This window comes from Gallus gallus, chromosome 4 (genome assembly GCF_016699485.2).
Source record: "Gallus gallus isolate bGalGal1 chromosome 4, bGalGal1.mat.broiler.GRCg7b, whole genome shotgun sequence".
NCBI classification, from domain to species: domain Eukaryota; kingdom Metazoa; phylum Chordata; class Aves; order Galliformes; family Phasianidae; genus Gallus; species Gallus gallus.
The window spans coordinates 12516282-12537569 of record NC_052535.1 but is presented as its reverse complement, the minus strand read 5'-3'; the positions used below and the strand labels follow the sequence as shown (position 1 = coordinate 12537569).

The following is a 21288-nucleotide window of genomic DNA, read 5'->3' as shown; positions in this document are numbered from 1 at the left end:
GAAATAACAACAGTGTTTCTTCTGTAGGTAGTCATTGAGAACTACATATTGCCATTCCACTCGGGGTGTGAAAAAGTAGCATTTTCCCTGTGAATCTGCATGGCTTTAAAATGATGCTGAAATTTGGGATTAGAAGGCATATATTCTTCATCAAATCAGTGTTTACATTGCTTGTTTTTCTTTATTTAAATTTCAGCTTCCCTCTCAGGAGTCAACATCCCTTCTCTCTGCATGGACTTCAGTTTTGAGAGGCAGAAAATAAGTGGATCTTCAAGATGTAAAAGCATCAAGAAGTATCATTTGATTGGAATCTGCATTCTAGAGTGCTTCTCCAGAAATCCTGCTATCCAGATGTTTCAAGGCTTTATAAGTTTAAGTTATGGAGTGAATGGAACAGTTTTACAGAGTGATTCTGGCCAACCTTCTTTGGCCTGCTCTCTTTATTTTATAAATAATATATATTTTTTATTCAAAATAGGTTTAAAAGAAAAAAGTATTGATGCGAGTGCATTTCCAAAGGCCTTTTCGTTTTGCAAACATCAGGGACTTTAGTTCTCAAAATTCTTCCAAGCCATAATATTCTTGGGGATGGTATTTATACTGAGACTGATGCTCTAACCTCCTCAGCCAGGTGGCGTTTTCTAGTATGTTTAAAGTTCTGAGTCTGTTCAACTCGGTGAGATACAGACTCACTTAAATTTGGCACCAAATTGATAGTTGATATATTTGTGTTGAAAGAAAAAGCACTGAATGTGTGTATATACATGTGCAACTGTATATGAAAACAGAACGATCACATTGCCAGTATCAAGATTCAAGAATATTGTGGCCACAGATGCTTTTTTTTCTAGGGTAGTGTAAATATCTTACAGTTTGAGTTACAGTGCCCTTCAATTCTACTTAGGGTTACCTAAAGCGCAAACAGGAATTTTAGGCAGCACAACGTGCGTTAATTCCTAGGGCTAAAAGGACAGTGTATGCATAGTAATTAGAGCATTATCAACTTGTTCCCGGGCCCGTGTTCCATGGAAAATCTTGTTTGTGGAGTCAGAAAGGAAGATATAGGTTTGAAACCCACAAGTTGGAAATGTGTGCTGAATTTTTAGCTCCCACAGTTGTGCTTGGAGTATATGTTCCACACAGGTAGTTTCAGCCCCGTAATGCTGAAGAGACTTTTGATGTACTGAATTATCTCAAACTTCTTCCTCAGTAGATGTATTGACTGATATTTAAAAGGTTTTTCAGCACCAAGAGGTGATTAGATTCTTTATTTTGTTCCATTTGCAATTAGAGGAGTGTATTGTTATTTTTACTGTGTGGAATGGAACTGAGAATTTGCTGGCAGGATTATATGTATTTTTCTAGATCCGAGTCGCTATTTTATCTGCATGATTCAGAGCTGGCAACTCCATCTCTCATGTTTTGAATGAGGTGCATGTTTACTGAATTGGTATGCTGCTTTTAAGATCATTTGTTAGCATTTTCTATCCTGGTTTTGTGTTTGTTCATCAGCCCGTTTGTGTCTGCTTTAACTACAGAAGCAGTTGTCATGAGAAATCACCTGATCTAAGTGTCTGTTGGTGACAAAGGCCTTGGCGACAGATGAAGACTCTTCTCCTCTGTTTCCTCTGTCGTGCTACCAGTGGAAGTGTGTTATAAGACAGAAGAGATGTGCAGAGACGTTTTGTCGATGAGTAGACATTTAACTACCTGGTATAAACCGTGCCCTTTGGACATGGTGTTTTATATGTCAGGCTGTACTTAGGAGTAGCACAGGCAATAGAGTCTGCAAAACGGGCTACTGCTGAAGTTCAGTTCTCAGAAATTCGGGCAGGTTCTCCCAGTCTATCTTACTGTCCTTTCTCTTCAGAGTTGTATGGAATTCTCTTGGAGTATTCCTACTTTGGCCACTTCAGTTGGGTGGTTCTGTCACCGGGTGGCTGTTGACCACTGAAGCTATTTTTCTTGCTAAATCTCAACCTGCGTTTCTCGGGAATGAGTCTCGTGCTCAGTTTTAAGCTGTGAAAGGCAATATTAGAACTGATCACATTGTTTCTGGTAAAACGTATTCTGGAGGGGGGATTGTGAGAAGGAGGTGCCAGTTATTTGCTGTAGGAAGCGTGTAGGAATTTAGCACCGTTACTTGTGTATTTGTGCCTTTAAAACTCTAAATTCCTTGTATATAAAAGCAGGAGGATAAATTGCTGACTGTTCCATTCTGCCAGCTGAAGTGTGTTTTTCAGATAGGAATATCAAAGCTGTGTGAAGCTGTGTGGATTTACAAGAGTTTTCTGAGCAGGATCTTGTGTCCTTTTGAGGTTTGGTTCTGTTTACAGCCATGTCATTATTTTAATGCTATTTCTCTGCCAAGCAAAGCAGCAGAAGAACTACCTAAAAGAACTGCGGGCTGCATCTCTACTTGCTGTCTAGATGCAGCACTGTTCATTAGTTAGTAAGTAAAATCTGTTTTTGTCTTGTGGTTATTATTAAAACAGATATCTTTATGATAATGCAGCTATCCAGTTCAGATTTAGAAGCAGCTTTAAAAGTTTCCAACTACTTAAATGATGCTTTGGCATCTGTCCCTATCTTACTCTTACTAAATAAACTTGCTCGTAGTTAGATATGGCAAATTCTCCTTTTTCTTAAAAGCAGCTCAGCTGCACAAATACTCGTGCAGATAAAAGTGATAAGCAGTGTGATAGCTCAGAGCCACTTCAGTATCTGCACCAGTCAGGTTTTTGAATGCGTCAGGATGGAATGTGAAACAAATACTGAAGGAGGAAAAAACTCTGGTGTGTCTGAGTGAACAAACTCCATTTTGTTCTCTTCTGTTTAATTGAAAGAGATATACTTATTCTGTGCCGAGTATTTGTACTGTGTATGCTGAATTCCAGGGCAGTCGGTGCTGTGCTTTAACCCAGCAGCACCATATCATGAGCCTCTGAGCAGCAGCCACCCACTCGGCCAATTCCCCATGATTTTTCAAGGTTTTTTTCCACATGATGCCGTATGATATGGAATATCCATTTGGCTAGTTGAGATCAGCTGTCATGGTTCTGTCCCCTCACTGGCAGGACAGTTCAAGGAGTAGAGAAACTGAAAGGTCTTTAGCTCCACGCAGCACTGCTCAACAGAAACTAAACATCAGTGTTTATCAACATTGCTTTTCTCCTAAAGCCAAAGCACTGCATTGTGGCAGACACTATGAAGGAAAAGTCAACTCTGTCTCCACTGAAAGCAGAACAGTCAGGCAGGCTCCTCTGCCTGCCAAGGTCAAAGCTGATGCAGAGAGCTGCAATGAAAAGTCTGGGGGGTGTTCACCAAAGCTGCAAGTGAGCAGCTGGATCACTGGGGGAAACCTGTTTCTCCAAGTAGTGCTGCTGAGATCTGTTTGCTCCGTGCGTTATTGCAGCTGATGCTTCAAACGTCACTGCAGATGACCTAATAAGGAGGACACTGTTTTTTCACTTGGCATTTTTGGCCTTTAAGAAACCTGTTAATTAGAGATCTGGGCAGCACTAAAGCACTGATTTTGACTGCACCTCCTGCTACCTATGGCTTTAAAGCTGGGTTCCTATTTAGTTTATCATTTGGCTTTGTTTTCTTAGATTCTGTACTAAAGTTGCATACAAAGAATGTAGTATATGCAGGTTCTGCCAGGTCTGCTAGGTAAGTGCACTGAGAAGCAAATGCTTCAGGCTGTCTGCAGGCACTGCTGCAGGTAAAAGAACAGCTGAACTATTCAGCTGAGTGCACCTTAGTGGTTTTTTTTAACATGCAAATAGCTCTTTGATGGGTAAAATGCATTTCCACTTTCACTGGTGTGGTCCTGCAGGCTCAGTCTGCATGATACATTGTGGAAGAGGCCCAAAGTAACTTCTGTCCTCAATGGATATCAGACTGCCAGGAATTGTAGAAGCATCTGTCCGTGGAGAACAGTTTTGCTGGCCTAGCTTCGTGTAGCCAAGGGAGGGGGAAGAGCACTCTGTGTTGCCAGCAGGCTGCGGGCACAGCGGTGCTCAGTGCGCGTCAGGCCTTGGGCTGCCTGCTGGGCTGCCTGCCTGTACTGTCCAGATTGCTTGCTGGGAATGTGGGAGCTGGAATACAGCCATCAGAAGCTGTAATTCTACCAGCCATCATCAGCTAGCAATGCGCGTGGCTGGAGCGAGATCCTGTGTCTCAGTATCATTCACCTGCAGTGTCTCTAGAAGTGCTGAACACACCAGTGAGCTTTGTTCACTTAAATCAGGGCACAGTAGTGTGAGAATTCAGCCTGTGGATGGCATACCTTGCCTTTGGCCTTTCGTGGTCTCCATTTAAGTGTTTTACGAATGCTTCCTATAGTGGGAGTGAGAACTTTTCCAAGTGGATGCCATTGTGTGAAAAAGAAAGAATTCTCTTGCTGGATTGTACTGTGGTAGCTGCCACCCTGTCTTATCCCTGTTCTCTTAGGCTAATGCTCCAAAATAACAAACCACCTCCTCACCTCCCTCCTTTCTCCCATTTACATTCAGGTAGGCTGTACTTTTAGAGAAGGCATCATATTGATGCCTCTGCAGATTGTATTGTGTGAAGTCCTATCTTTGGCCGGTGAGTGCTGTCCAAGGAATTAGGGCTGTAGTAAGCATCACTGCACTGCACCTTTTTTTCTCTTGCTGAATTGGTACAGTGCTTTTGGAGTAGAATAAGATTGTATTCCTCTGAACAAGGAGTAGTACTGTATGTTTTAGTAGGCTGTAGTAGTGCATGTAGAGTACTGTAGCTGATGGGGCCCGGGAAGCTTTTTAATAGCACTACAGCAATGAATGTTTACTTCCTGGAACAAGCCAGAAATGTGATTCAGCAAAATCTGTAAGAGCTGTAGTTTTTATATTCTGTATGCTGGTGTGGACTGAAAGCACAACTTAGGCGTTAGTGACAAAACTTGATGTGTAAAGTCTGTAACATGATATGAATGTAAAATGTCAGGGAAAAGTAGAAATTAACCTTTTCTTCCCTGTAGTTAGATATAAAGGAAGATGTGTTGCAGTGCATTCAGGGACCAGCTGCCTCCGACGCAGTCGATAAGCCAGCAGCACAGATTTGCTGTTTGCATAGCTGGCTCATTCATGAGTGTTGAATTAGCAGGCTAAGGAGGTACTGTTGATCTTGTTTATTAAGCCAGAATTAATTAACTCAGAGTCACATTTTCATTTCCATGACTCTTTTGGTACAAAGTTTCGAAATTGATCCATGCTACTTGAAAATAGCTTGATTTTATTGATATTTTTCCAATTCTGTCAGCTTCTGTTTTGTTATAGAGCAGTTGTTCTGAAGCCATCAATTAAAGCATCTCCATGGTAGAGTGGCTTTTTTCATTAAAATAAAGGCCTGTCAAACAGTTGGGCTGTGATGAGCGTGTCCAGGCTGTGGCAGTATGATGTACCCTTCCTGCTTAATGCTTATTTCCTTTTCTGGTAATTAACACTGAGATCGTGCCTACCCTTAGTTTTGTTCTTGCTCTGCTTTTTCTCTTTTCCCTTTTGCTCTTCCTCCTGAATATGTAGTTGAAATATCTCAGCTTTCAGCTGTTCGTGTGGTTTTGTTTGGATGCTAACAAGGGGAGAGGGTGTCACTTTAAACAGCTGGGCCATGTATTTTATTTGTAATAATCTTCATGTTTGTCAGGGACCGGTTTGTGTTTCCTTTTGTTCCCAGAGCAGTGGGATCCAACTTTCTGCATTGCTTTTCTGTTCCCTAAAAAATCTTTGTTTTCTCACTTCAGTTTGAATTGTAAACCTTGTGAAGTAAAATGTAAGTTTGCTTTTCAAATATGAGCACATAAGCTGGTTACGCCTTCATGCTGCTTGAAATATGTATTTTTTCTGCATAAGGTTTTAAGATTTACAGCAGTATTTGCTAAAGCTTTAGTGAATAACAAGCACTGTTTTATTAAAAAAAAAAAAGTAGGTTTCTGTTAAGAAAAAAAAAGGATAAAGGGATCATCCTTGGTTCTTATTTCAATTGTGCTTAAAAAAAGGCACAATTGGTTGCATCAAGTACTAGGATCAAACAGCTGATGTAACTCAGAGGTTTTATACCTGATGGCACTTCTGTAATCTCAGGACTTAGTAGGCTTAAACTACTCCTGTATTATGGGGCTACGGGAAGCCCAGGGAGGAAAAAATGTCTTTGTCCTCTCTGTCTCCTTTCTGAACTGGAGTTGTGTGCTGCACCTCCTCAGATCACCACTCTCCTCTCCAAGAGAAAGGAGATTCCGTGGATTATTGAAAATGTTGGCCTGTTTTCTTTTCCCTGCCTGTTCCTGGAGGACCCAGGATGTGTACGAGCATCACATTCTCGTATCAGCATCTGGCATCCTGCTGATGTAATGAAGCTCCTGGGTTGGTGCAGACGTGGCCTCCAGTGAGGAGCAGAGGAGGTATTTCCGACGCAGAGATGATGTGAAGAGGTAGGTGGGACACTTGTGCTGATTTGAATGAAGTCCACGTGCAGGCATTCTTCTTTCACAGTTAAGCTCACTAGTAACTTCTGTTGTGCACTGATCGCCTCGACCTGAGCTATTCTGACTGATTTGGGATTGCAGTGTTGGAGCAGAGAGCCTCCCGTGCTCCCTGTCCCAGCTTCCCTCTGGTTACTAGCACAGAAAACAGAAGTTGCTGTAAATTACTCTCCCTGTTCAGCTGCTTTTCAGCTGAGAATCATTTGCCTGATTTGAAAATGGGTATCTCGAAGATAAAACTTAATTCTCAGGATTAGATTTCAAATCTCTCTGTGTGTTAGAATTCAGCATTAGAAGCTGTTTTTATGTTGCTTTAAAATAAAGCAGTTTGGCTCGTTAGTGTCAATGGATGGTTTTGATTTGGTCGGAAACCTTGCATGAAGCAGGACACAAACCAACAGCTGCTTTGGGACTAGTCAGCTCCATTTGAGAGCCAAGATACTACCTCTTCAGCTGGGCCAGAACTTTCTCTGTAAACCACTGTAGCGTAAAGAGCTTTTCATATCAAGGAGGACTGGCTTCTCGGGCTCTGTGCCAGTAACTGCTGAATTATTTGGAACAGTATAATAAACTTCATTTTATTGATTTATTGCTTTCGGTTGCTTGAGAGGTAACCAGTATGGCCTGGTGTTGGTATTTATAAAAATCCTGAGTCTGCAAGATCTGCGTAATTAACATTATTCTGTTCAATAATGGAATGACGCTCAGAGCTATGTTGTTTGATCCCTTGATTTTGTAGAAAGCAAATGTTTTCCAGGGAACATTGCAAACGGTCTGCTGACAGCATGTGGATGTTTAGTACAGAGTTCAGGAGTTAATGCTGTTGCCAGCATTGATACTTTTGATATCAAAGGGGTTTTTACAAAAGCTTTGGATACTTGTTTTTACTGTCCAACAGATGTCTTTAATATGATTGTTTTGTGTATGTTTCACTAGCATTTTCCACGTGTTTGTATGGTTTCTACAGGTGAATATACTGTACATTCTGCTTTGTCATTTTCTATTATGGTTTATACTAGAAAGCCTGCATGGTTTACACTGTACCACAGGCAAGGACTGCATTAAAACCATTTTTGGTTAATTTATTATACTCGTGAATTCTTATTTCCTAGGTCTTACCCTGAGCACAGGCTATCTCTGGAAGCCTCACACAACTTGAATTAGCTGAAATTATTATCGAGTAATAGAGAAGGTTCATTTGGGCCACGAAAAGGATTCACTGAATCCTGCCCCCTTGTCTTAACAGCGCTGTTAGGAGCAGCCAGGCCTCTCAGTGGGATGCTCACCTTCAGCCATTTGACAAGAAGTAAGAGGCACCTGCTTGTGATGGGTTTGTGAGGGCACAGTATAATCCTGCATTTCCTAGAACATGGATGTTTGTGACAGGAGTAACAGACTGTATTGTTTTGATCTATTCGTTTTTCAAAGTTATATTAAAATGAGATGCTAGCTAGTTGACTTGCTGCATATTGTGTACTTACTGCCACATATCAGAAAGATAAAGTTGGCAAACAGATGAATGTCTAATCTGATTCATACAGCCTGCACTGAATGTTTTTTGAAAGAGTGCAAATCAAAGGGGGCCACGTTTGTCTTTTGACTTCAAGCCCTGCTGCTCAGCGAACCCAACTTTTTGCCAGTTTACATTTCTGTAGAAGGGTGAGTGAGACAGATTGAACCACAAGTGGTTTAAGAGGAAAAACTTCAGCACTGTGGAAGCAGAATTTCTGTAGATAGTGCTTCTCCCATTCTTAATTCCCACCTCATTTGCAGAGAGGGCACACGCACTGCAACAGGAAGATTATTATTTCAGTACCACTGATCAAGGCAGCTGCAGATGTTCTACTTTTCAAATATAGAGAGATCAAAATTCAGAGGTGTCTATCTTTTGGTTTTGGCCACCATCCAAATGAAAACTGTCAGGAGTGCAACGTGGCTGCTAACGATTACAGTGAGTTCCAAGTGCACCCATCATTCTCGAGTCATTAGAGTGGCTGTACTGGCCAATGTGGAGTGACGGAAACATCGGCACTAGAAATGAAGTGTACACCTTGATCATATAGTTGTTTTATTTTGCTCTTGCAAGCAGCCACAAAACAGGCTATAGAAGAATAAATAAATTAAAGCAGAGAGTGTAGCAGTTTATACAGGTACAACATGAAGATGCTTGACTTTGCCATGATTCGGTGTTTGTTACCGCACTTGGTTCTGTGTTGAAGCAGTAACCAACAAGAAGTAATCTAGGTCAAGTATTTCCCCCTTTGGCCAGAAAGATTTTTAAACGTGCCCCCAACCAACTCTGCTAGAAATAATAATAAAATGTAGAAAAAAAAAAAAACCCAAAACCTCTTATGTAATATCATACAGTCAGTATCAGTTTGTTCCAAGTGTGTCAGTCCGTTCCAAAATACTTCTGTCCAAAGTGTGTTGGCGCAACAGGATGAACTTCTGTAGTTAAAATTGTGATCTCTGGGAATTCCTGGATAATAGATTTGGCACCTTTTGAGAGAAAGAAAGGCAATAATTAACGCGACACTACAGCTGTATTTCAGCCCCACCTGTTAAATCATGATAAGCAGAATTCTGTGGATGGCTCTGCCTCTGTTCCTCCATCTCATTTCTGGCTTAGCTGACTGTGGATTGTCCTGGGTTTTCTTGTTTGATTTTCATCTTCTTTACCATACACGTAACTTCCAATCTAATCACCACTGTGGTTACAGCATGGTTGATTTTTGATAGTGATATCTGCCACGGCCAATTTTTAAGATGACCCCCAAGATTCACATTCCTTCTTCACTCAAACAGCCATCAGACCAACCCAATGCAATCCATGGGCTCCTGTGCTTTAGAGCAGCAGGAAGGTTTGTGTTACCTGGCAGCAGTGCTGCAGTCTGTGCTTGTAGGAATGCACAGGCTTTAGGAATCCCCACTTAAATGTACCTGTTCTCCCTCTTCTGCCCCTCACAGCCCCTCAACTTACCGTGAGGTGTGGAGAATAGGCTTAGCAGGATAATGACACTTGGTTGTACGCCATGTTCTATAAGAACTTTTACAGCCTCAATTACAGTATTACCAGTACCTAGAAGAGGAAAAAGGAAGATTTTCTCCTGTTTGAAGCACTCACCCTAAGCCAGCTGAGGTTAGTTGTCCGCATTAGTGCTGGTGTGTGGCTGAGTGGAGGTACTGTCCTTTTCCACTGGGCGACTATCACCTCGGCAAGCATTAATTATAGAAGACTTTGGTCTCCTGACAAAGGAACTTCATGTCTACATTAAAATAACTGACTGTGCCAGGTCTTAAATGCTGGAGTCAGTGGATTTTATTAGAGCCCCGAGGCAAGAACACTCATCTAAAATAGCAATTAAGAGCACCGTGTGCAAGAACAGAATTATATCTTGAACTGGAAAAGTTACTTCATCCTGATGATGTCCTGATACATTTTTTAATTGCATTTAATTTAAAAATAATTTAGAATTAGAGTATTCGTCAAAGAACTCTTTTAACAGCGTAACAAAAATACGGTGAGAAATCTTTTCTCATACAGACTGAGTTTTCAGAATGTTGCCATCAGACCGTAATGCGTCAGCCTTTCTCCCATGCAGCCGTACCCAAATGATTTCCTCAGTCACATTAATGCAGGCTGACCGAGTCCCTGCTCTGTCACCTAAACCAAGCCAGACTCTAATAAAAGTCCCCAAAATTCAGACACCTTCCTTTAAATACAGAACAGTCACTGCTCAGGGAAGCCCAGCCATAAATAATACAGATACTTACTTAGTATTGGATACATGAGGAGAACTTTTCTCCTGTAAATGTCTGGTGGAAACTTAGCGTAGTACACTTTTGCTCTCTGAGTTTCCTCGTCGCTCTGTATCAGGATCTTTCCTATACGGATTGATCTGCAGCAGTCCCGTAAACCTTGTTCCATGGCTTCGCCTCGAAACAGCAGGGAAAAGTTGTTACGTGCTAAGGAAGGGCACAGCTACAAGATGTTACAATTAAACAACACAGCCCCAATACTGTAGCGGTGAAGGGTTCTCAAAAGGAGTTTTTCTTGGTTCCAAGTTTTTCCAAGAGGTGGAAACATCAAAACAAACTATGTCATAATGCACACGTGGTTTGGAAAACAACTTTGAGCTTTGCCTAGAGACACCGCAGTGCAGAAGAGCTGCACGGGAACCTGTGGGGATTCCCAAAGTTTCAAACACAATAATACTGTCCCTGCCATCACTGAGCATGACTCATTTGCAGAGCTATCTTTGAGGAGGAAAAAATCAGAAACAAACAAGGAAGGAGAGTTGCTGAGAAGAGGTCAGATGAAATCTGCTGCAGTTATTTGATAAAAGGGTGAGGAAACATCACTTGGTGTTCTGTGATCAAGAACAACTAAGAAAGAATGGCAACCAGCAGGTTTAGCTAAACCCGTGCTGTAGAGAAGTGTGGTTGCACTTTTTCAAAAAGAAGAAAGGTTTTAAGGTTTAAAGGTTTGGTTACAGGTTTTAAAGATGTATAACTCGTACTCATTCAACAACCAAAATCTGCCTACCACTTCTCATTATGCTGACTCCACAGTTTCCCTTTTCAAATTTCACTCCTTCATACTTGTATCCTAGGAGAGGAAAGAAACCAAACATCAGTGGCAGTGATTGCACCCTTTTGTCCCTTCCTGGTGCCCTTTCAGGGCACGCTATTTGAAGTGACCCTGGTGTGAATGGAAAGGAGATGCCCCCACATAGCACAGGGACAGCGCTTATCTCCACGTATCTCAACAACTGGCATGAGCCAACCTGCACACCACATCCCGCAGTCCTCAAGCAATGGGAACAGGACCAAAAAGTATTAAAGAACTCGTGCTTTCTTTACTTGTAAACTGCTTCAGAAGTGGCACCGCTGTGAAGAATGTGTGGCAATTTTCTTTATGGACTCTGCATGCTCCCCTGCCTGACTGAAAAGTCCAAAGGCTCCTTTAAAGGAGATGCAATAGGGTATTTTGTTAACGGCCTTGAGGGACAGTCTGCTTTTGATCCTTAAAGAACAGAAGTTGCTATTCTGACAGCATCTTACAAATGCTTGGAGGAAAAGAGTTCAGTATAGGTAAGCAAGAATTCATACGTAAGTGTTTGGATTCCCAAGGCACTGTTCCTCCTCGAGTTAACACATCTGAGGCCCTTTCAGCTTCCTCACCAGGTACAGGTATTGAGCAGAAGGGCCACCACACTGACAGAGGAGAGCTGACGCAGTGTCAGAGGGTGACTCGATGGTGTGGCCAGGAATGATGGCAGAATGCAGCCTCTTCACCAGCGTAACTTGTGGCCAGGCAGTGAGGTCCAAGACACTCATTACCCACAGCCAGGCAAGTGGCCCCCTGAAGAACCGCTGAGCTTCAGAATGAATGGCATTACTTGCAGGGGTCCTCCCAGTCACACTGTGTAATACAGAGGAGCTGAGGGGCACTGAACTACCTGTCACCAGCTGACCTGGAACAGATGTGAAGCCAATGCTCGAGAGGTAGCTGCTGATCTATTTTAAAATGAGCAAAGGTAAGTGACTTTGCCTTCCTGAGTGCTTTCTTAAACTTCAGCTAGCTTCAAACGGAGCGCTTTCAGCCCATCTTTTCTGTAAGTAGAAGTAGGGTAAAGAATGCAGGTGATTTATTGTGAAGGGTAGAGGGGAAGAGTGCACTAATATACAGAGCTGCTCTCAGCCTGAATAAATGCCAGTGAAATCCACAGGGAGAGGAGGACTCACCTGGTGCAGCTCTTACAGGCGTACCACAGGCTCAGAGCTTGCACTGGAGTGGTTGATATGTGGTAAGCAGCAGCTCTGCTACCTGAGTACTGCCTGCACCCTTCTGCATCTTTACAGTTAATAGGAGCAAACCAAAAGTACTGCAGTGGGTTTCCTCATGTCAACACAACCACTTTTTATTTGCTGCTTACCATTACTCCCAGCTGCCCTCTGTTGCAACAGGGGCAGATTTAGGCTGGCAAGGTAAAATCACTCGTGCAGAGTCCTTTTTAATGCAACAGGCATGTGAAATGTCAGCAGTTTTAATTCAGTGTTACAATGCGGGCAAGTAAAGTGGTAGTGCATATACAATGGGACATTTTCATTGCAGTTTTGCAAAACCAATTTAAAGCCTTAGTAAGATAATTATACAACTGCGTTCTGTTCATCTGTGTTGTTACACATTTTCTAGCTTTTTTTAATACCTTGAAGGGGCCTTAACTCTGCACTCTAACCTGAATGTTAAATTGTTCAAGCCTTTTGTAAAGCTGTTTTATTGTTATATTTGTTATATTGATCAAGCTTCCACTTCCAGTCCTACCGGGGGGAGGAGTAATTTCCCACATACCTGTTGGAGTGGTCACTGTGCATTCTGTGTATGGCAATTGATTCAGTCCCTCTTCAACCACGAGTCTGATCTGGGGAACCAGAAAAAAACAGCTTGAAGGGATCTGTTATCTATGAGAATAAGAAATGCTAGCTGTTTTTACAAGGACGATGTGAACACCTCACAGCCAAGTAGATCCTCTTTTACTGATAGATAGGGACTGATTTAAAGGGTTTTTTGGAGCAATGTATGTGTACGTACACAAATCAAATGAAGGCAGTGAAAAACAAAATTGGCAGGGGGAGAGTTCATCAGTAACGACGTGATAAAACGGACTTGTTTTCTACCTGGCAGATAAAGGTATGAGGGACAAACCTTCCACCAGTGCTGGCGAACCACCAGTGTGAACTTCCAGTCTGCTGATAGAAAATCCTACTTCAAAACCAAGGAAAATTCCCCCTTAAGTTCCCCACCAGCTATGCCACAAGCTACATCCGCATTTCTGTGCAGAAACTGTACTGGGGCTGCCCAGCACAGCCATGGGAGCTGTAGCAATGTAAATACACCACCAAGTGCCCAAAGACAAGTCTCTTTATCACCCTTTCCTTCTGGCACCTGGCAGCTGTGGTTACAATGAGTGCACTGCCAAGCAGCTGCGCTTCCACGCTGTACGGACAGCCCAGCTGCAGCAGAGACAGCTCTGCTGGAAAGAGAGCTTGTAAGTAAGTCACACGTCCCTCCAGAGGCCACACAACCTGCAGCTGTACTCAGGCAGAGGCACTGAAATGTGCTCATCTGGACCCAGAATGACTGCCCATGAAAGATGCTGTGGGTATTACAGACGTAGTAAATTCTCTCTGCCAGTGAGCCAAAGATTCATAGGCCAGAACTGCTCAAAGAGAGCTGCTGCCATGCCAGAGAAACCTATTAAAGCAAAAGTCACTGTGTAATGGCAGAAATGAGGTGTCTGCTCCTGGGACTGGGCGAGTACACTGCTCGCTTCACACAGCACTCCTGACACAGGGCACACCAAAAGGAGTCTTCTGTTCTTCCATCCCGCCCCGGCTCCTAGCACACACTGTTGGCAGGGTTGGCATCGGTCCGCATTACTGCAAACTTCTGGCAGATGAACCAGTGTAAGTCTATAGTCAGATTACAAATCTCCTTGTTTTTACTACATGTATCAATGTTTTATGAAGAGGCTGGGAGGACTCTTTTGTTAACTTGTCGGTGCTGATAAAACATTTATGTTCGTGCTACGCTTTCTGCTGCCCTCGCACTGAGCTACAATAATTTCCACCCCTTCTCCCTGTGATGCAATGCCCAGCAGCTCTGCTCCCCCCACGTTGCTGCCATTGCTCAGAAGCAGAAGCTGAAGCAGCAGAAGCTACGGCCCCACAAGAGCAGGGAGAGGTGAAACGTTGGTCCCAACGTAGAAGAGTTTGGCCAGATATTAAAACCAGGAGTAAAAGTTAGCAATAACAAGGGGGGAAAAAAAGTCTATTTTGGATGTCGAGGCTTACAAAATTCAGTTTATGCATTTAATGTTGATACACAAAACTATACAATCAGTGTGCTCACTTATTACAATTACACATTTAAGACTGCCTCTGCAGTCAGCAAGGAAAATACTGTTTGCTTTCAGTCTTCATTAGCAGACCTGTTCAAACTGCTAGCAAAAGCCACAGCTTATAGCAGACAAGGAGGTTCAGTTAACTACCACATAAACACCTTGAGGATGTTCAGATAGTAGTGAACCTGCCCTTTCTTGGCCAATTAAGCACATGAATAAAGTCTCAAATACCACTGAAGAAATCAGGTTTGACCAGTCCTTCAGGGTCCGTGAGCAGAGGAATTTGGATTTAGGCAACCAGAGGAAGCAGGTTGACCACACTGTCATTTAGAAGAGGTGTAATTGCTAAATAAGGCAACCAGGCCCAGTGCAGGTAGGGATGGTGCAGCTCTGAGCGGACAAACCTTGGAAGAGGCACCCCAAAAGATACCTGTAACCCAGAGCAGTTGGGCCTTACAGTTCTCATGCCTGCCTGCAGTTTTGAGAATCACCATCACCACCCTTTGCTACGGGGAGGGAGGTAGGCAGGAAGGTGAGGTGACCCGTTCAGCACCACACACTGCTGCTGGGAAGAACCAACTCCTCTCTCAGACCTCAAAACCGCACAGTCTGCATTCTGCTCTCTGCAGAAATGCACTGCAGTGCTGTGAGCTGGGGGCTGCAGGGCAGTGCAGGTGACAAACACCTCCCTGAATCCAGGCCGTGGGCCGGTTTTTGCTTGGTCCTTGCCAAAAACTGGACGTAGGACATCCTCTGTGTCTGTGGGAGACATCTCCTCATCCTGTTACTGGCTCTTTTAGCCCACAGCACACTGCTATGGCATCCACTCTGCTGTATGCAGCACTCACTTATCTGACTGGACCCAGCTTATTGGGTACCTCCCACCAAGACCTCATAAAAAAATTCGTAGGTGTCTCAGTAAAAATGCTTCGGGTTTAGTGAGCATCTCACTAGCTCTACAGAGATCCTGCATGGGTGTCATCAACAAAACACTTACTTGTACAGTGTGTGGCTGCAGGGCAGCAAGGATATGAGAGCTCAGCACAATCATGGAGCACCTTCAGGGCACTCTACTCAGCTATCTCCTACCACAGGTCACAATGACTGATCATTTCCTGAGCTAGAAGCTTCCTTCCCTCACCTGCCTCTCCCTCACAGACACAAGATGGGTTGTCTTCCTCAAGACTTTAACCTCCCTCTTGCAGCTGCAGCACCTCAACACTGGCAGTCAGTTTCAGAAGCCTTCTGCTAACCCTTACCCAAGTATCTTTGAATATTTCTTTCATGACATCCCCTTGTGTAAGAAAGAAGCTGGCAAAAGAAAAAATTCTACCACTATCGATTCATCAGCTTTAAAATCGCTCCTTAAGCCCTCTTCCCAATGTCACCTTACAAAACACTCACCACTAGCAACTGCCACCTAGAAGCAAGCTTAACTTCATTCTCATTTTCCTTCTGCACCAATGTTAAAGGTGACAGGAAGGACCGTTCTTAAATGGTGGAAACCCAATGTAAGGTACAATGAGAACGTTAACCAAAAGCCCTCCCTGTGACAGCAGTACTGAAGAGGAAGGGCACCTGGACTGGAGATCTGTACCCTTTAAACGTGTGGCATTGCTGATGTTGGCCTTTGTTGGCTTCCTCAATCTTATTCACACATTTAAGCAAATGAAGAAGTTAAAGCCACAACACAAAACAAAACAAAAGAAAAAACGGGAAGAATGACCCACACTTGAGCTCAGACTTTCACAAGCTGTGGATGTTTCCTGCGCTGTTCCAACTTGTTCAACAGCATGAAGGACGTTATGTCTATTTAAACAGTGTCTGCTGAGAACTGCTGGCACAGAACAAAGCTGGGACTATGACTTTCTGCCCGTTCCTTATGAAGCACTGTTGGCAAAGGAGGATGCTCCGGTCAGTCCAGCCATTACAGGGATGAGTTTTGTTGGTTTGGGCCTTTACTGAATGGGAATGGCAGAAACATCCTCAAGAAGGGAAAAGCAGAGGGGAAAGTTGGAAAAGCTGCAGCGATAAAATGCACCGCGGTCATAGCCTTCAGTGTGGTCATAAGTAAGCCCTGAGCGAGCCTAGATCAGGCATGGGTTAAAACTGGGCTAAACCTGTCTGGTTTAGTGCTGGTAACTGAATGCTCCCTGAACTGATCTTTGTTAGAGGGGAAAAGAAAGGCCTTCCACATTAATGAGTGTGCATCTGCAAACAGGAAACACCCTCATGAATATGAGTATATGTGTGGGAGTGGGTGTTGTAAGCACCTAATTTAAAAGAGAGAAATGTTGCATTCCCAGCAGTCTTTGTTCTGAATTACTAAAACACACCAACTTCCAACTGCTTTGTCACTGCCAGTAACTGCCTCGTGGTTACAGGCAGATGCCCGGTGTGGGTGCACACAGAGCTGCTCATCTCACACACAGGTGCCAGGAGGCACTTCTGCATGCAGTCAGTTGGTAGTATCTGTTCACAGGATCAGAAGTGCTTTTTCACACTGACACCCAGTTATCTCCAGCCTCTGTGCATCTGTTTTTAAACAGTCTTCTCTTATTGGTACTTCTCACTGTCCTAAAGCAGCTGTATTTGGTAACAACACAGTTTCTGGAACCCTCTGAGACGAGAGCAGTCTGTAACAAGGAACAGAAGTCCCGACATAGAAAGTTGCAGCCAAACAGCAGTTTCCAGTTTGGAGAAGTGCCTCTCGCACCGTTTATTCTTGCCTGAAAGATCCATTTTATCAAAGAGTTACAAAGCACAACACCAAGAAGAAGAAATGCTTCACCTACCAGACGATCAGCAGAAAACACGAAGTCTCCTCTACTGGCTGTCCTGAAAAAGGGAACAATTTCTGTTTTAAATTGGGGAATAATTTTAAGGACATTGCTTAACGACGGCATTTCTTCAAGGGCAATATATTTCTGAGACAGTTGGTAGAAAAGTTTCCTGCTGGATTCCAACTTTATCCCGCAGAGATCCGACTTCATGGGTTCTGTGGTGGGTGGAGGAGGCTGAGGGGCTGTAAACTACCGAGGGCCTCATCTCTTATTACTGGCAATGCTGCTGCACTGTGTAAGCAGCAATTAAACATGATAATGTAAGGCTGATATTCTGCAGGTGTTCTGTTGTACCACCATTCCAGCTCAGCTCCAGCACCTCAGAAGCTCAGATCTCAGCAGCCTGATAGATGTTCCACATCTTTAAGCCGGAGAGTTTTGCTTTGCTCGCTCTCACATCACTCAAACCATGGGACAACGATAGTGCAGATTAGACTACTGAACTTGAGACTGAATGAGCAGGGATGCACAAGTACCACCACAAAAACACCTCTCTGCTGGCCTACAGCTTGGGTGGAACTTCTTGCCAACGTGCCTGCTTGGCTTCTGGCCCATTCAGAAGACAGGAAGAACGGGCTCACCTCTTCCTGCCGCACACTGTGCAAATATGCCACGTTGAAAGCTTGAGAGAAGTAAAACCAGGTTTTAACACCTTGCTTCCCATGTCAAGACACCGTGGTCAAGGAGCCGATGCTTACAGTCCACTAGCCTTACAAAAATCCTCTGGCAAAGAATTAACATCATATGCACAGTAGTTATACCCCTCTCTCATTGTCAAACTACGATACTCTGATACACTGTAAGGAGAGTTGTGCACTTAAACCCCAAGGTTCTGCAACATCACAGAATGGCCTGGGTTGAAAAGGACCACAATGATCATCGAGTTTCAACCCCCCTGCTATGTGCAGGGTCCCCAACCACCAGACCAGGCTGCCCAGAGCCACATCCAGCCTGGCCTTGAATGCCTCCAGGGATGGGGCATCCACAGCCTCCTTGGGCACCTGTTCCAGTGCGTCACCACCCTCTGAGTGAAAAACTTCTTCCTAATATCCAACCTAAACCTCCCCTGTCTCAGTTTAAAACCATTCCCCCTTGTCCTATCACTATCCATGCTCATAAACAGCCATTCCCCCCCTGTTTATACACTCCCTTCAAGTACTGGAAGGCCACAATGAGGTCTCCCCGGAGCCTTCTCTTCTCCAAGCTAAACAAGCCCAGTTCCCTCAACCTTTCCTCATAGGAGAGGTGCTCCAGTCCTCTGATCATCGTAGTGGCCCTCCTCTGGACCCACTCCAAGAGCTCCACGTCCTTCCTATACTGGGGGCCCCAGGCCTGGACGCAGTACTCCAGATGGGGCCTCACAAGAGCTGAGTAGAGGGGGACAATCACCTCCCTCTCCCTGACAGCCACCCCTTTATTTAATGACATCTTATGTTCACATTCATGTGAGTGGAAGCCAATACGTTTGCCTGCCCGGTCCCTGTGCAAGCAGCAATCTCCTAGCCATGCTAAAAGACAGTCTGAAACAGACTGGCAGCCTCATCTTTCTCCTTGTGCATAACACATTATTCATTATTTCAAATGCTGTTTGTTTTAACTTTTTGCTCTTTCCAGAAATGACAGGCCCTGCCTAATTTTCTGCTACTCTGACTTAATCAGAACCAGTACTCAAACAACCCCTACCAAACAAGACAAGCCTTGCCATCATACAAACTGACTCTGTTAGGATTTTGAAAGGGACTCATATTCCCACCTGTGGCGAATGCAAACCCAGAAAACCAACAGCAGAGAAGGTAAGCCTGGCAGTGTCACACCTGCAGCTTTGTTTGCAAAGCGATTCATGTTCAGAGTGGACAATACGAATGAATACAAGATACCAGGCTTTAGTTACTCTGCCCTCACACAGAGACTCTGATGCTCTCACAGCCGCTTCACAGCGCCACCTGAGCCAGCCGTGCCCAGCTCAGAGGGGATGGAAGACAACAGAGAACTGCAGTGGCGTGCACAAAAATGAGACCCAAAGAATGATGAAAACGACAGCCCCTTTGTGCACCTGCAGCTGGAAAGCTGTGACCGGGTTTCAAAGCCCGTATCATAAGGGTGTTAATTTCTGGTGGCCAGAAACAATGAGGGGCAGAAGGACAGCCATACGGTGTCAGCTTTGCTGACATCAGCAGGCGAGAAGGGCTCATTCTGAACCTGAATGCTACCAGCCCATATTGCTCATCTCCGGGTCCGGTGGTGGTGCTCACATCACAGCGGGCAAATTGTGCTTTTAATAGATGCCCGCTACGTACGTTTGTCTTACGTTGCACGCTAAATTTAATACACTGTAGTATCACCTTCCGTGTACAGAGCGGATACAGACGTGACCGGAGGGAGGTACGCTCCCACCGCCTGGGCAGCCGAGCACGGCGCACTGTATCATCACGTCCCGAGCAGCTCACCTCGCACGTTCGGCACCATTCTACACTCATTTTTGCACTTCACGTTTGTAACAGAGCGCTCACGGCCGGGGGCGGAGCGGGGCAGCTGTCAGCTAACGGCGGCGCTCCCCGAGCCGCCGGAGCAGCGAGCATCCTCCGGGAGAGCACGGCCGCCGCCAGAAGGGCGGGGAGAGCGCCGGGAGTTTCCGATCGGCCTCCGTTCCCCGGAGCAAGGATGCGACGCGGGGCACGCGGCTGTCGGCCCCGCCCGGAGCTGCCGGGAGCGCGGCGCCGCCGCACGGCGGTGGGGAACGGCCGCCCCCGCCCCGCGGCACGTCACCGCAATGGCCGCGCGGGAGGCGCTGCGCAGCGCCGCGGGAGCCCCGCCGGGAACACGCGGCCCTCCGAGCGGCTCCGCGGGACGGGGCCGCCCGGGGGGAGCGCGGGTACAGACCCCCACCCCCGCCCCCGTCCCCATCCCCATCCCCGTCCCCCGGGGCCGCCCGCAGCCCCAGGCCGCGCCGTCCGCCCCGCTCACTTGTCCCTGATGATGGTCTGCAGCTCCCGGATCTGATCGTTCATGGGCAGCAGCTTCAGCTGCGCTCCGAGCGGCGACGCGCAGTCCTCCGCCGCGGGGCTGGGGGCCGCCGCCGCCCCGTTGCTGCCGCTGCTGCTGTCCGGGCTGGGGCTGCCGCTGCTGCTGCCCTCGGAGGGCTCGGCGAAGCGGATCAGCCGGGAGCAGCCGCCCGCCGGCGCCGTCTGCTCGTCCTGGGGCCGCGGGCCGCCGGCCGCGCCGAGCCGCTGGTTGTGGCACGGCATCGCCTCCATGCGCCGGGGCCCCCTCCCCCCGCGCCGACCGTGGCCGCCACGCGCCGCGCCGCGCCGCGCCGGCCCCGCTGCGCCGCCGCCGAGGGGCGGGGACGAGCGAACGGCCCGCCCGCAGCCTCCTCCCATTGGCTCCCGCCGCCGTCGCTCAGAGTGGCGCGGGGCGCTGCCGGGCCGTCGCGCGGCGCTTGGGGCCGGCGGTGGCGCGGTGGCGGTCGCGGCCGGTCTCGGTGACGCTCCGCTGTGGGCCGAGGAGCCGCGTGGGTTGCGGTTCCCGGGGGACGTTCCTTAAGCGTGCGCTTGGGCCCTTTGCGGCTCTGCACGAGGCGTTGCCCCGCGGCGGCTCAGGCCGCAGCAGAGCCCTGCCCTCAGCTCCGGGCCGGCCGCGGCTGTGTGGGCTGCGGCGCGGGAACGAGCCGCTCGCTGGTTCCGTGCGGCTGCAAAGCCTTCGTGAGCCTCTGCTGCTCCGTGTGTGCGCACGGGTCCGGCCGTGCTCTAAACACGAAGCGCTGATGGCGCTGTCTGTGTCCCGTGCTTTCTTCACCCGTCCTTCCTATGTCCCTCCGTCGGGAACCTTGTGGGTAAGCGGGAGAACTATGAGAGATTCTGAGCTAAGCTGGTGTAGTAATCGTGTGGCAGCGTGGAAACATCCTGGGCTCGGCGATGTCCTTCTTAGCTGAGGGGGTGGGGGGGACGGGTGTGCTCACATCTCACACACAAAGTTCCAGGCACAGTGCCCGTGTGAGCTCCGGGCAGGGGCTGCTGCTGGTGGAGGTGTGGCA

General features: G+C 46.3%; 2 protein-coding genes across 8 annotated transcripts in view; one reads left to right on the top strand and one right to left on the bottom strand.

The window, feature by feature from the left end:
- Nucleotides 1-7586, top strand: part of ZDHHC15 (zinc finger DHHC-type containing 15) — a 39517-nt gene extending 31931 nt beyond the window's left edge. For all 7 annotated transcript variants that reach the window (XM_046940496.1, XM_046940494.1, XM_025150054.3 and 4 more), the window contains one exon: nucleotides 197-7586. The gene's annotated coding sequence lies outside the window, so the exon portion shown is untranslated. The remainder of the gene's footprint in view (nucleotides 1-196) is intronic.
- Nucleotides 7587-8556: 970 nt separating this feature from the next.
- UPRT (uracil phosphoribosyltransferase homolog) lies at nucleotides 8557-20607 on the bottom strand. The gene is made up of 7 exons (NM_001031124.2): nucleotides 20220-20607; nucleotides 17208-17250; nucleotides 12861-12930; nucleotides 11052-11114; nucleotides 10280-10441; nucleotides 9486-9584; nucleotides 8557-9004 (listed from the first exon to the last, which is right to left on the bottom strand). Exons 1-7 carry the CDS (start codon nucleotides 20507-20509, stop codon nucleotides 8898-8900), a joined length of 834 nt encoding a protein of 277 aa, NP_001026295.2. The 5' UTR covers nucleotides 20510-20607; the 3' UTR covers nucleotides 8557-8897.
- Nucleotides 20608-21288: the final 681 nt, after the last annotated feature.